Below are 16060 nucleotides of genomic sequence, written 5' to 3'. Positions count from 1 at the left end.
CGGATTGAGATCCGGAGTCATCACCTTGAAGTCTTTTGTCATGTTCCTCATCATTCCTGAACAATGTCTGCAGTGTGGCGGGGGCATTATCCTGCAGTTGGCGGGGACATTATCCTGCAGTGTGGCGGGGGCATTATCCTGCAGTGTGGCGGGGGCATTATCCTGCAGTGTGGCGGGGGTATTATCCTGCAGTGTGGCGGGGGCATTATCCTGCAGTGTGGCGGGGGCATTATCCTGCAGTGTGGCGGGGGCATTATCCTGCAGGGTGGCGGGGGCATTATCCTGCAGTGTGGCGGGGACATTATCCTGCAGTGTGGCGGGGGCATTATCCTGCAGTTGGCGGGGACATTATCCTGCAGTGTGGCGGGGGCATTATCCTGCAGTGTGGCGGGGGCATTATCCTGCAGTGTGGCGGGGGCATTATCCTGCAGTTGGCGGGGGCATTATCCTGCAGTGTGGCGGGGGCGTTATCCTGCAGTGTGGTGGGGGCATTATCCTGCAGTGTGGCGGGGACATTATCCTGCAGTGTGGCGGGGACATTATCCTGCAGTCTGGCGGGGACATTATCCTGCAGTGTGGCGGGGGCATTATCCTGCAGTGTGGCGTGGACATTATCCTGCAGTGTGGCGGGGACATTATCCTGCAGTCTGGCGGGGACATTATCCTGCAGTGTGGCGGGGGCATTATCCTGCATTGTGGCGGGGGTATTATCCTGCAGTCTGGCGGGGACATTATCCTGCAGTGTGGCGGGGGCGTTATCCTGCAGTTTGGCGGGGCATTATCCTGCAGTGTGGCGGGGGCGTTATCCTGCAGTGTGGCGGGGCATTATCCTGCAGTGTGGCGGGGGCGTTATCCTGCAGTATGGCGGGGGCATTATCCTGCAGTGTGGCGGGGCATTATCCTGCAGTGTGGCGGGGGCGTTATCCTGCAGTGTGGCGGGGGCATTATCCTGCAGTCTGGCGGGGACATTATCCTGCAGTGTGGCGGGGGCATTATCCTGCAGGGTGGCGGGGGCATTATCCTGCAGTGTGGCGGGGACATTATCCTGCAGTGTGGAGGGGGCATTATCCTGCAGTGTGGCGGGGGCATTATCCTGCAGTGTGGCGGGGGCATTATCCTGCAGTGTGGCGGAGGCATTATCCTGCAGTGTGGCGGGGCATTATCCTGCAGTGTGGCGGGGGCATTATCCTGCAGTGTGGCGGGGCATTATCCTGCAGTGTGGCGGGGACATTATCCTGCAGTCTGGCGGGGACATTATCCTGCAGTGTGGTGGGGGCATTATCCTGCATTGTGGCGGGGGTATTATCCTGCAGTCTGGCGGGGACATTATCCTGCAGTGTGGCGGGGGCGTTATCCTGCAGTGTGGCGGGGCATTATCCTGCAGTGTGGCGGGGGCGTTATCCTGCAGTGTGGCGGGGCATTATCCTGAGGTGGCGGGGGCGTTATCCTGCAGTATGGCGGGGGCATTATCCTGCAGTGTGGCGGGGGCATTATCCTGCAGTGTGGCGGGGACATTATCCTGCAGTGTGGCGGGGACATTATCCTGCAGTGTGGAGGGGGCATTATCCTGCAGTGTGGCGGGGGCATTATCCTGCAGTGTGGCGGGGGCGTTATCCTGCAGTGTGGCGGGGGCATTATCCTGCAGTGTGGCGGGGGCATTATCCTGCAGTGTGGCGGGGGCATTATCCTGCAGTGTGGAGGGGGCATTATCCTGCAGTGTGGCGGGGGCATTATCCTGCAGTGTGGCGGGGGTATTATCCTGCAGTGTGGCGGGGACATTATCCTGCAGTGTGGCGGGGGCATTATCCTGCAGTGTGGCGGGGCATTATCCTGCAGTGTGGCGGGGGCATTATCCTGCAGTGTGACGGGGCATTATCCTGCAGTGTGGCGGGGGCGTTATCCTGCAGTGTGGCGGGGCATTATCCTGCAGTGTGGCGGGGCATTATCCTGCAGTGTGACGGGGCATTATCCTGCAGTGTGACGGGGCATTATCCTGCAGTGTGGCGGGGGCGTTATCCTGCAGTGTGGAGGGGGCATTATCCTGCAGTGTGACGGGGCATTATCCTGCAGTTGGTGGGGGCATTATCCTGCAGTGTGGCGGGGGCATTATCCTGCAGTGTGGCGGGGGCGTTATCCTGCAGTGTGGCGGGGGCATTATCCTGCAGTCTGGCGGGGACATTATCCTGCAGTGTGGCGGGGGCATTATCCTGCAGTGTGGCGGGGCATTATCCTGCAGTGTGGTGGGGGCATTATCCTGCAGTGTGGCGGGGCATTATCCTGCAGGGTGGCGGGGGCATTATCCTGCAGTGTGGCGGGGACATTATCCTGCAGTGTGGAGGGGGCATTATCCTGCAGTGTGGCGGGGGCATTATCCTGCAGTGTGGCGGGGGCATTATCCTGCAGTGTGGCGGGGGCATTATCCTGCAGTGTGGCGGGGCATTATCCTGCAGTGTGGCGGCGGCATTATCCTGCAGTGTGGCGGGGACATTATCCTGCAGTGTGGCGGGGCATTATCCTGCAGTGTGGCGTAGACATTATCCTGCAGTGTGGCGGGGACATTATCCTGCAGTTTGGCGGGGACATTATCCTGCAGTGTGACGGGGGCATTATCCTGCAGTGTGGCGGGGGCATTATCCTGCAGTGTGGCGGGGCATTATCCTGCAGTGTGGTGGGGACATTATTCTGCAGTGTGGCGGGGACATTATCCTGCAGTGTGGCGGGGGCATTATCCTGCAGTGTGGCGGGGGCATTATCCTGCAGTGTGGCTGGGGCATTATCCTGCAGTGTGGCAGGGGAATTATCCTGCAGTGTGGTGGGGGCATTATCCTGCAGTGTGGAGGGGGCATTATCCTGCAGTGTGGCGGGGGCATTATCCTGCAGTGTGGCGGGGACATTATCCTGCAGTGTGGAGGGGGCATTATCCTGCAGTGTGGCGGGGGCATTATCCTGCAGTGTGGCGGGGGCGTTATCCTGCAGTGTGGCGGGGGCATTATCCTGCAGTGTGGCGGGGGCATTATCCTGCAGTGTGGTGGGGGCATTATCCTGCAGTGTGGCGGGGGCATTATCCTGCAGTGTGGCGGGGCATTATCCTGCAGTGTGGCGGGGGCATTATCCTGCAGTGTGACGGGGCATTATCCTGCAGTGTGGCGGGGGCGTTATCCTGCAGTGTGGCGGGGCATTATCCTGCAGTGTGGCGCGGCATTATCCTGCAGTGTGACGGGGCATTATCCTGCAGTGTGACGGGGCGTTATCCTGCAGTGTGGCGGGGGCATTATCCTGCAGTGTGGAGGGGGCATTATCCTGCAGTGTGACGGGGCATTATCCTGCAGTTGGTGGGGGCATTATCCTGCAGTGTGGCGGGGGCATTATCCTGCAGTGTGGCGGGGGCGTTATCCTGCAGTGTGGCGGGGGCATTATCCTGCAGTGTGGCGGGGGCATTATCCTGCAGTGTGGCGGGGGCATTATCCTGCAGGGTGGCGGGGGCATTATCCTGCAGTGTGGCGGGGACATTATCCTGCAGTGTGGCGGGGGCATTATCCTGCAGTGTGGCGGGGGCATTATCCTGCAGTGTGGCGGGGGCATTATCCTGCAGTTTGGCGGGGCATTATCCTGCAGTGTGGCGGGGACATTATCCTGCAGTGTGGCGGGGCATTATCCTGCAGTGTGGCGGGGACATTATCCTGCAGTGTGGCGGGGCATTATCCTGCAGTGTGGCGGGGGCATTATCCTGCAGTGTGGCGGGGCATTATCCTGCAGTGTGGCGGGGCATTATCCTGCAGTGTGGCGGGGCATTATCCTGCAGTGTGGCGGGGCATTATCCTGCAGTGTGGCGGGGACATTATTCTGCAGTGTGGCGGGGCATTATCCTGCAGTGTGGCGGGGGCATTATCCTTCAGTGTGGCGGGGGCATTATCCTGCAGTGTGGCGGGGGCATTATCCTTCAGTCTGGCGGGGGTATTATCCTGCAGTCTGGCAGGGACATTATCCTGCAGTGTGGCGGGGGCATTATCCTGCAGTGTGGCGGGGGCATTATCCTTCAGTGTGGCGGGGGCATTATCCTGCAGTGTGGCAGGGGCATTATCCTGCAGTGTGGTGGGGGCATTATCCTGCAGTGTGGAGGGGGCATTATCCTGCAGTGTGGCGGGGGCATTATCCTGCAGTGTGGCGGGGGCATTATCCTGCTGACAGAAGGCACTGCCATTAGGGTATACCGCTGCCATGAAGGGGGTACCTGTCTGTAGTAATGTTTAGGTCGGTGGTACGTGTCACATCCACATGATGCCAGGACACAAGGATTCCCAGCAGAACATTGTCCAGAGCATCACCCTGCCCCCGCCAGCTTGTCTTCTTCCCATAATGCATCATGTGCCATCTCTTCACCAGGTAAGCGACGCACACGCACCCGGCCGTCCACATGATGTAAAATGTGATTCATCAGACCAGGCGCCTTCTTCCATTGCTCCAGGATCCAGTTCTGATTCTCACGTGTCCATTGTAGACGCTGGTGGACAGGGCTCAGCATAGGCAGTCTGACCGGTCTGCAGCTACACGGCCCCATATTCAGAAAGTTGCAATGCTCTGCGTGTTCCGACACTTTTCTATCATAGCAGCAGTAACTTTTTTCCGTAATTTGTGGTACAGTAGATCTTCTGTGGAATCAGACCAGACAGGCTAGCCTTCACTCCCCACGAGCCTTGGGTGCCCATGAACCTGTTGCCGGTCACCGTTTGTCCTTTCATGGATCACTTTTGGTAGGTACTAACCAATGCATACCGGGAACACCCCACAAGACCGGGAACACCCCACAAGTCCGGCCGTTCTGGAGATGATCTGACCCAGTCATCTACACATCACAATTTGGTCCTTGCCCCGGTCGCTCAGATTCTTACACTTGACCATTTTTCCGGCTTCCAACATCAACTTCAAGAACTGACTGGTCACTTGCTGCCGAATATACCCCCCCCCCCCCTTCCCCCCCTGTACAGCGCCATTATAACCACATCATCAATGTTATTCACTTCACCGGGCAGTGGTGTTAGGTTACATTCACACGACAGTGAAAAATGGCCGTTTTGAGAACAATGAGGTTCTATGGGTGTATTCACACGGGCGCTTTTTTATCGGCCTATGAAAAACTGCCCGTCAAAAAATAGGACATGTCCTGTTTTTGTCCGTTTTTATGGCCAGACAGCTCCTATAGAAGTCAATGGATAAGTTTTTACCAGCCGTTTTCCAGGAAACAATCCTTGTAACGGCCGGTAAAAACTGATCCTGGCCGAGGACTCCCCGCACACAGCACTACTTTGAGCGCAGAGCCCGGGGACAGTGAAGTCAGGGTTTTCAACAATGGAATCCCCGTCCAGAGCATCGCCGGGGACTCCTGTCGTGTAGATAGCACCCCCTCCATGTAGGTAGCACCCACCTGCCTGTAGATAGCAACCCCCGGTGCCCCGTAGATAGCACCACTGTAGCTCCCTGTAGGAGCGGAATCCCCGGCGGCCAGACCCTCCTCTGGCCGGGGATTTCTCTCCTGGAGAAGCCCCCGGTGTCACTATCCATATATGGACAGTGATGTCAAGGGGTTACTCCTGGAGCGGAATTCTCGGCACGCTCTGGCAGGGGATTCCGCCCTCCTGACGTCACTGTCCATGTATGGATAGTGACACCGGGGGCTTCTCCAGGAGTGGCCAGAGGGATTCCACTCTTACAGTGAGCTACAGTGGCACTATCTACAGGAGAGGTGGCTGGTGCTATCTATAGGGGTGGTGGTGCTATATGGGGCGTGTGGCACTATTTGCAGGGGACACTGTGGTTCTATCTACATGGGCACTATGGTATAATGTGGGCTCTGGCACATTGTATGTGGGCACTATGTCACTTTATATGTGGGAACTGTGGCACTATCTACATGGACATTGCAGCACTCACTATCTACATGGGCACTGTGGTGTTTCCAGGGGGTTGGGACAAAGAAAAACCTGACAAATGAAATCCATCTTTTTTTTTTAACGGCCATGAAACACGGACCGGAAATGGATGAAAATTTGGAGACACACTGATGCAAAATGGCCATGAAAAACCTGACAGTTGATCAGTTTTGTAATGGTCATTTTTTTTTACTGTGGTGTGAATATAGCCTCAGGGTATGTTTACATGGCTTAGCAAAATACGTCTGAAAATACGGAGCTGTTTTCAGGCGAAAACAGCTCCTGATTTTCAGACGTTTTTGTATCAAGTCGCGTTTTTCGCAGCGTATTTTACGGCCGTTATTGGAGCTGTTTTTCAATGGAGTCAATGAAAAACGGCTCCAAAAACGGCCCAAGAAGTGACATGCACTTCTTTATCTTTTTACACGCCGTATTTTGACAGCGACGCGTAAAATTACACCTCGTGGGAACAGAACACCGTAAATCCCATTGCAAACAGTGGGCAGATGTTTGTAGGCGTAATGGAGCCGTTTTTTCAGGCGTAATTTGAGGCGTAAAACGCCCGAATTACGTCTGAAAACAGTGCGTGTGAATATACAATAAATGTTATGGCTGATCAGTGTATAGAAAAGATAGCAAAATGATAAACATAAATCCAGCTCTTTTACCTTTTCTCCGGGTCGACCAGAAAGTCCCCGATCACCAGGCTGACCCTGTGAAATAAAGCAGAGGTACAATAAGGAATCCCTGAAAATGAAATCCTACAAAGAATATAATAATAATAATAATAATACAAATAATAATAAAAATAATAAACAATAATAATAAAAAATTACCACATAATATAGTTCAAGCCATTATTACAAATAAGTGTCTGCTGCCTCCCTGTGGTCATACCTATAATTACATTTTAATGCACTGAAACACTAGTAACTCTGAGAAGTCCTCAGGTCCAGGCATCAGGGGCACGTGCCCCGGATATTTAGCCATGTGTCCTGGGTATCCTGATGTAGCTGGACGATGCTTCCAAGCCCCCTGGGTCAGATGGAAAAAATGGGGAAGCGAATGACATTGGATTTAGTTGCTGTTTATTCTCCCCCTGACTGCGCCTGATCAGGGCAGTAGTCTTCTGTACAGTATATGGAGGTAATAATGGCATGGCGGCATTATTCAGCTACAGTATGGGGCAGTATTATTCCGTCAGGGTATGGTGGTAATAATTGGTAATTTTAAGGCAATTTTATTCAGTAATAATCAAAACTCTGAGTCAATCACCATGTGGTAATATTTGGACATGGTGCAGAGGTATTATTCTGACACTGCAGCATTATATAGTCCTTTCAAAGAAGTATTATTTGGTCACTATATGACTTTGCCCCATTGGCGACATCCGGCGTACAGTTACGCCATCACAATATGGGGCGTGCTTAGTAATTAAGCCTGCACCGGATACGAAGGGTGCCAGGCTGCCAGCTGACACCTGCCTGCGATGGCCGTGATCAGAGATAACTCCAATCCCGGACATTTAATCCCCTCACATGCTGCAGTCAATAGCTGCGGCATCTTAGCGGTAGTCAGAGGCAGGGGGCTCCCTCTGTCCCCCGATTGGCTCCCCTGTGTCAAGATGGCAATTGGTTGCCATAGCAGTCGGAGGACTATTGACGGCCGCTCCAGGTCTGCTATCACTGTTCTATTATTGAGCCTTGCCAGAGGCAAGGCTTAATAGGAGACCACGGATAAAGGTTAAACATAAGTATTACAGTGTATTGCATGAACAATCCAACAATCACTTCCTGGGGGACTAAAAAGAAAGTAAAAAAATATTTATTTTTTATTTTTTTTAAATATAAAAATAGAAATAACTAAAAGTTCAAAACCTCACTTTTCCATTTTTCACAAAGTATGTAAGCAATAGAAAAAGATTTAAAAAAAAGGGAAAGATAAGAAAAAAACAATATAAATTTGGTTTTGCCGTAATCGTATTGGCCCAGAAAAATAAACGTAACTGTCGCATTTACTGCATGGTGAACGGCATAAAAATTAAACCCAAAATGCAATGGAGGAATCGCTGCACCTCCCCCCTCTACAATTTTTTTTTTTCGTTTCCTAGTACATTAAATGGAATATTAAAAACTACAACTCGTCCCGCAAAAAATAAGTGACATTTAGCTATATCGACGGAAAAATGAAAAAAATATAGCTCTTGAATTGCAACAATGATAAAAGTGAAAGTAAAAACTTGTGTCTGTCTCCAAGGGGTTAATTTAGTATTATGCTATAGGTATTTATGATGGGGAATATTACTTGGGGATAGGACTCAAGCGAGATACATGGCTCTGTTTTACAAAACTATAACTCCCAGTATACTCAGAGATGTAGCTTTGCAAGAGCTGAAGGGCCACATGTTGGAAACCATTGCATTAGTGTCTGAAGAAAAACTCCACTGACTATGTCATAATGTGAATGGGCTGGAAGCTTACCCTTGTACCAGTTAATCCTGGAGATCCATCTAAGCCACGTTCTCCTTGTTCACCCTACAATTAGAAAGATATAAAAAGTGAGAGAAGAAAGTAACTTCATTATAAGGTGTCTGCAGGTAAAGTACAATTGTGTTTTAAAAGGCTAAGAAAAACTTTTCACAAAGCAAGAGGATTGCATTTCTATATAGAAAATCTTCATTTTCAGTGTATCTCCTCCTACTTCCAGTCTGTATAGGGGAGCCACATATATCCCATCCATAGAGCAGCCTGTATAAAGGAGCCTCATCTAACACATCCATAGAACAGTCTGTATAGAGGAGCCTCATCTAACACATTCATAGAGCAGCCTGTATAGAGGAGCCTCATCTATTCCATCCATAGCGCAGCCTGTATAGAGGAGCCACATCTATCCCATCCATAGAACAGTCTGTATAGAGGAGCCACATCCATCCCATCCATAGAGCAGATTTTATAGAGAAGGATCATCTATCCAATCCATAGAGCAGATTTTATAGAAGAGCCACACCTATCCCATCTATAGAGCAGCCTGTATAGCACAGCCTCATCTATGCCATCCATAGAACAGGCTGTATAGAGGAGCCACATCCATTCCATCCATAGAGCAGATTGTATAGAGAAGCCTCATCTATCCCATCCATAGAGCAGCCTGTATAGAGGAGCCACATCTATCCCATCCATAGAACAGATTTTATAGAGGAGCCTCATCTATTCCATTCATAGAGTAGCCTTTATAAAGGAGCAACATATATCCCATCCATAGAACAGTCTGTATAGAGGAGCCACATCCATCCCATCCATAGAGCAGATTGTATAGAGAAGCCTCATCTATCCAATCCATAGAGCAGATTGTATAGAGGAGCCACACCTATCCCATCCATAGAGCAGCCTGCATAAAAGAGCCTCATCTATCCCATCCATAGAGCAGATTGTATAGTGGAGCCACGTCTATCCCATCCATAGAGGAGCCTGTATAGAGGAGCCACATCCATTCCATCCATAGAGCAGATTGTATAGAGAAGCCTCATCTATCCCATCTCAACCATCTCAATGATTTCTGTTATATCTATGTTTGGGCTTTCTAGGCAATGTATTTGATCTAGGTCTGGATTTAGTCATCATTTAGCTTTGCCTGGTTAATTAAGATAGAGCACTTCGCTTGGTTCTATATATACTTCAGGTCTGGGTGACGGAGATGCTGGTTATACCGTTTCTGGCATGTGGTAATGCTTTCCAGATTCTAGTTGGTGATTTTGTTTTTGTCCATGTGCTTGTTTGTACCGTGGGACCTGTTGGTCCTCTGAGAGATCTAGTTTTTGTATAGTGATTTTATGTGTATCTTGGGATCAGTAGCTCCACTGGTTTATTCGCCCTTCCTATGCATTTGGTATGCTGCCAAGCTGTTGTCTCACCCTGCTGTGGGATAGTATTCAGATAGGGTCAGTGAGTGCTGGTAATTCTTGTCCACTGCTATTCATCTGCCATTCACTCCATTTATCAACATCTCCATCCTTTACTACCTTCAGTATTCGGTAGCACTCATCCATTGGTGAGCTACTTTTGCCTTTTGTTTCTCTGTAGTATTAATGCATGCTTCACCCATGTGATAGCGATTATTTGATATTGCGGTTTTGAGCACCACCAGCGGCATAACATTATAACCAGCTCCAACGGGAGCCCCTTCATGATCCTAATCCTCTGCAGAGTTTGACTGATCAGATTCAGACTTTGGGTTCTGTGATGCAGAATGTTCTAACTCGTTTAGTTTCTCATAAACAACTTACTCGTTTTATGCAGGGTGGGGTGATGTTACTCCTGTAGCTTGTCCAGAACCTTGTATAAATTGACCTAATCATTTTTCTGGTGATCGTTCTCAGTTTAGACATTTTTCTGAGAGTAGTAGATTGTATTTTTCTTTGAGGCCTAGAACTTCAGGTCAGAGACCCAAAGAACTATAATTATTAACAATCTGTTGCAAGGGGATCTACAGTCTTGGGCTTCTAGTCTTAGTCCTGGAGATTGTTAAGTGGTGAAGCATTCCTGTCAACTTTGGGGGTTCCCTATGATGACCCGGATGCAGCTACTTCAACGGCTGCTCTTCCTTGGGCTTTGAAACAAAGAGACAGGTGTGGCTGAGGAGTAACCAATTCAACTGGGTCCCCTAAGGCTCTCTAAGGCAGCGAAGGATAGGAGAAGATGCTTAGGTCTTTGTTTGTATTTGGTATGCTGCCAAGCTGTTGTCTCATCTGCTGTGGAATAGTATTCAGATAGGTTCAGTGAGTGCTGGTAATTCTTGTGCACTGCTATTCATCTGCCCTTCTCTCCATTTATCATCATCTCCATCTTCTACTATCTTCAGTAATCGGTTCCACTCATCCACTGGTGAGTTACTAGTGCCTTCTGTTTTCTGTCAGTATTGATGTGTGCTTCACCCATGTGATAGCGATTGTCTGGTATTGCAGTCTTGAGCACCACCAGCTGTGTAACACTATCCCATCCATAGAGCAGTCTGTATACAGGACCCTCATCTATCCCATCCATAGAACAGACTGTATAGAGGAGTCTCATCTATCCCATCCATAGAGCAGTCTGTATAGAGGAATCTCATCTATCCCATCCATAGTGCAGTCTGTATAGAGGAGCCTCATCTATCCCATCCATAGAGCAGCCTGTATAGAGGAGCCTCATATATTCCATCCTTAGAGCAGCCTGTATAGAGGAAAAATATATATCCCATCCGTAGAGCAGCCTGTATAGAGGAGCCACATCTATCTTACCCATGGAGCAGCATGTATAGAGGAACCTCATCTATTCCAACCATAGAGCAGTCTGTATAGAGGAACCTCATCTATCCCATCCATAGAGCAGTCTGTATAGAGGAGTCTCATCTATCCCATCCATAGAGCAGCTTGTATAGAGGAGACACATCTATCCAATCCATAGAGCAGCCTTTATAGAGGAGCCTCATCTGTCCTATACATGTAGCAGTCTGTATAAAGGAGCAACATCTATTCCATCCATAGAGCAGCCTGTATAGAGGAGCCTCACCTATCCCATCCATAGAGCAGTCTGTATAAGGGAGTCTAATCTATCCCACCCATAAAGCAGCCTGTATAGAGGAGCCTCATCTGACACATCCATAGAGCAGTCTGTATAGAGGAGCCTCATCTATCCCATCCATAGAGCAGCCTGTATAGAAGAGCCACATCTATCTTACCCATGGAGCAGCCTGTATAGAGGAACCTCATCTATTCCATCCATAGAGCAGTCTGTATAGAGGAGTCTCATCTATCCCATCCATAGAGCAGCTTGTATAGAGGAGACACATCTATCCAATCCATAGAGCAGCCTGTTTCTTTGTAGTATTAATGCATGCTTCACCCATGTGATAGCGTTTGTCTGATATTTCGGTCTTGAGCACCACCAGTGGCATAACATTATAACCAGCTCCAACGGGAGCCCCTTCATGATCCCAATCCTCTGCAGAGTTTGACTGATCAGATTCAGACTTTGGGTTCTGTGATGCAGAATGTTCTAACTCGTTTAGTTTCTCATAAACAACTTACTCGTTTTATGCAGGGTGGGGTGATGTTACTCCTGTAGCTTGTCCAGAACCTTGTATAAATTGACCTAATCATTTTTCTGGTGATCGTTCTCAGTTTAGACATTTTTCTGAGAGTAGTAGATTGTATTTTTCGTTGAGGCCTAGAACTTCAGGTCAGAGACCCAGAGAACTAGAATTATTAACAATCTGTTGCAAGGGGATCTACAGTCTTGGGCTTCCAGTCTTAGGCCTGGAGATTGTTAAGTAGTGACGCATTCCTCTCAACTTTGGGGGTTCCCTATGATGACCCGGATGAAGCTACTTCAATGGCTGCTCATCCTTGGGCTTTGAAACAAAGAGAATGGTGTGGCTGAGGAGGAGCCAATGCAACTGGGTCCCCTAAGGCTCTCTAAGGCAGCGAAGGATAGGAGGAGATGCTTAGGTCTTTGTTTGTATTTGGTATGCTGCCAAGCTGTTGTCTCACCTGCTGTGGAATAGTATTCAGATAGGGTCAGTGAGTGCTGGTAATTCTTGTGCACTGCTATTCATCTGCCCTTCACTCCATTTATCATCATCTCCATCTTCTACTATCTTCAGTATTCGGTTCCACTCATCCACTGGTGAGTTACTAGTGCCTTCTGTTTTCTGTCAGTATTGATGTGTGCTTCACCCATGTGATAGCGATTGTCTGGTATTGCGGTCTTGAGCACCACCAGCGGTGTAACATTATTCCATCCATAGAGAAGCCTGTATAGAGGACCCACATCTATCCCATCCATAGAACAGACTGTATAGTGGAGCCTCATCTATACCATCCATAGAGCAGCCTGTATATAGGAGCTTCATCTATCCCATCCATAGAGGATCCCCATCTATCCCATCCATAGAGCTGCCTGTATAGAGGAGCCTAATCTATCCCATCCATAGAGCAGCCTGTATAGAGGAGTCTCATCTATCCCATCCATAGAGCAGCCTGTATAGAGGAACCTCATCTATCCCATCCATAAAGCATTCTGTATAGAGGAGTCTCATCTATGCCTTCCATAGAGCAGCCTGTATAGAGGAGCCTCATCTATCCCATCCATAGAGCAGCCTGTATAGAGGAGCCTCATCTATCCCATCCATGGAGCAGCCTGTATAGAGGAACCTCATCTGTCCCATCCATAGAACAACCTGTATAGAGGAGCCTCATCTATCCCATCTATAGAGCAGCCTGTATAGAGGAGACACATCTATCCAATCCATAGAGCAGCCTGCATAGAGGAGCCTCATCTATCCCATCCATAGAGCAGCCTGTATAGAGGAGCCACATCTATCCCATCCATAGAACAGCCTGTATAGAGGAGACACATCTATCTTACCCATAGAGCATCCTGTATAGGGATGACACATCTATCCCATCCAAAAAGCAGCCTATATAGAGGAGCCTCATCTGTCCCATCCATAGAGCAGCCTGTATAGAGGAGCCACATCTATCCCATCCAAAAATCATCCTATATAGAGGAGCCTCATCTGTCCCATCCATAGAGCAGACTGTATAGAGGAGCCCCATCTATCCCATCCATAGAGCAGTCTGTATAGAGGAGCCAGATCTATCCCATCCATAGAGTAGTCTGTATAGAGGAGCCTCATCTATCCCATCCATAGAGCAGCCTGTATAGAGGAACCTCATCTGTCCCATACATAGAGCAGCCTGTATAGAGGAGCCTCATCTGTCGCATCCATAGAGCAGCCTGTATAGAGGAACCTCATCTACCCCATACATAGAGCAGCCTGTATAGAGGAACCTCATCTACCCCATACATAGAGCAGCCTGTATAGAGGAGCCTCATCTATCCCATCCATAGAGCAGTCTGTATAGAGGAGCCTCATCTACCCCATCCATAGAGCAGCCTGTATAGAGGAACCTCATCTACCCCATACATAGAGCAGCCTGTATAGAGGAACCTCATCGATCCCATCCATAGAGCAGCCTGTATAGAGGAACCTCAATGTACCCCATCCATAGAGCAGCCTGTAGAGAGGAACCTCATCTATCCCATCCATAGAGCAGCCTGTACAGAGTCACCTCAATGTACCCCATCCATAGAGCAGTCTATATATAGGAGCCTCATCTATCATAAACATAGAGCAGTCTGCACCTTTTAGTCGATAACCGCACCAGCCCGCCATTTTTTGGAATTTGCCCCTCTTCAGTGCAAGCAAAGAAATGTCCTTAATCCACAACTTAAAACAAATTTGAAGATTTCTGTAAATTTAATTGGAATCACCATTATTTTATTGTTGATTGAATTTTTATTGACAATCAATGGGTACTGTTTGTCTAGAACATAAGATTTACCTTTGGTCCAGGTTTTCCATCCACTCCGTCTGTTCCGTCTTTGCCAGCCGATCCCTAATAGAAACACATGTATAGACTGATTTATAATAGGCAGATAATTCATATATAAGGTTTCGGTCTATTATTTAGATTACATCAGTATTCATTCTATGTGATCACAGGCCTCATGCACACGACCGTATCCGCAAATACTGACCGCAAATACGGTTCCGTATTGCTTTATAGTCATCAGCAAATCATCAGCAACGTACCCATTTCTGCTGAATGGTATCCGCAAATACGGTCCGTAGTGCATCCGTATATACGGATCCGCAAAACAAAAGAGGTCTGGTTGATGGGAAATCCCCTTTGTGTTGCTTAGCAACACTTCTGTATTTGCGGATGGCTATCCGTATTTGCGGACGCACCTCTGTAGCCATCCGCAATTTTGGCTTCCCCCATAGACTTCTATGGAGGAGTCCGTGCCGCAATTGCGGACCAAAAACGGACATGCTCCATAATTCCCGGCACAGTTCTGCGGAACGGACACTCATCCGTAGCGATGCGGAAAGGTGTCCGCGTTCAATGGAAGTGAATGGGTCCGTTTTTGCGGACCGCAATTGCGGTCCACAAAAACAGACGTTTTTTACGGTCGTGTATAATGTGTAATGCTCCAGTGCTCCACCTAGTGGATATTTGTCATATGACATTGGTAGTGACGGCAGATGCTGAATATCCGAGTACTGAATATTGGAGCACTATGGCTTGTATTCCTACTACATGTGAACTATAGCTGGTACTATTTTATATATATATATATATATATATATATATATATATGTATGTATGTATGTATGTATACATATATGTATACATATACTAGTCCTCAATTAATTAGAATAACATCAAAAAGTTAATTTATTTCAATAATTCAATTCAAAAAGTGTCTCTCATATATATTCTTTAGATTCATTACACACAGAGTGATCTATTCCCAGCATTTTTTTTCTTTTAATGTTGATGATGATGATGGTAACAGTTAATGAAAATCCAACATGTATTCTGTCAGAAAATTAAAATATTATATATAAGCCCAGCACAGTTTTACTGCCCAAATGCCACTGATTGAACAGTCCAACTTATAGTCAGTATGGACACTCTCTCCCAGTAAATATGCAATAGACAGTCCGCGATCCAGTAAGGATGTGGATAGTTATTCTTATTCCTGTAGTTCCACAGAGCTCCGTATGGTCTCCCGACGTTCAAACTCCTGGTAGAATAAGATCCTATATCTCTAGTATGTATTAATCCATACTCACAAAGTCAACAATGAATAAAAGCATCAAATACAATAAAATCGATAAGAGTTCAAAAGCGGCACGCCAAACACTCGCCCCAGAGGAAGCCGGAAGGGCGAAACCCAGGGTCGGGCAAGAGTGTTTGGCGTGCCGCATTCGAACTCATTGATTTTATCATATTTTATGCTTTTATTCATGGTGCCCCCCCTTACGCCCCCTCTTCTTGGGTCTGGAGCGTAAGAGGAATATTTTAATGAGGGTAGGTGCATTAAGGTTTTTTTCTGGCTCCCAAGATCTCTCCTCAGGACCAAACCATTTCCAGATAGAAAGCCCTTCCTCCTACTCTCTCGCAGTCCAGAATCTCCCTCAGAATACATCAGAAGAACCACTAGGAGTAACTGCAGAACCAAGAGCTTTACTGTAGCTGTTCAGGACCACAGGCTTAAGGAGGGACACGTGGAATGAGTTGGGAA

General features: G+C 48.3%; 1 protein-coding gene across 1 annotated transcript in view; it reads right to left on the bottom strand.

Moving 5' to 3' along the window:
• COL22A1 (collagen type XXII alpha 1 chain) overlaps positions 1 to 16060 on the bottom strand; it is a 229320-nt gene that overhangs the window by 92283 nt on the left and 120977 nt on the right. Inside the window, exons 24-26 of the mRNA XM_075827932.1 lie at positions 14311 to 14364; positions 8408 to 8461; positions 6596 to 6640 (exon numbers count right to left, since the gene is read on the bottom strand). Of these exons, the coding sequence (XP_075684047.1) occupies positions 6596 to 6640; positions 8408 to 8461; positions 14311 to 14364 (153 nt within the window). The remainder of the gene's footprint in view (positions 1 to 6595; positions 6641 to 8407; positions 8462 to 14310; positions 14365 to 16060) is intronic.

Source organism: Rhinoderma darwinii, chromosome 5 (genome assembly GCF_050947455.1).
Source record: "Rhinoderma darwinii isolate aRhiDar2 chromosome 5, aRhiDar2.hap1, whole genome shotgun sequence".
Lineage (NCBI taxonomy): Eukaryota > Metazoa > Chordata > Amphibia > Anura > Rhinodermatidae > Rhinoderma > Rhinoderma darwinii.
Note: the sequence above shows the minus strand (reverse complement) of the source record. Positions and strands in the feature narration are given on the sequence as shown.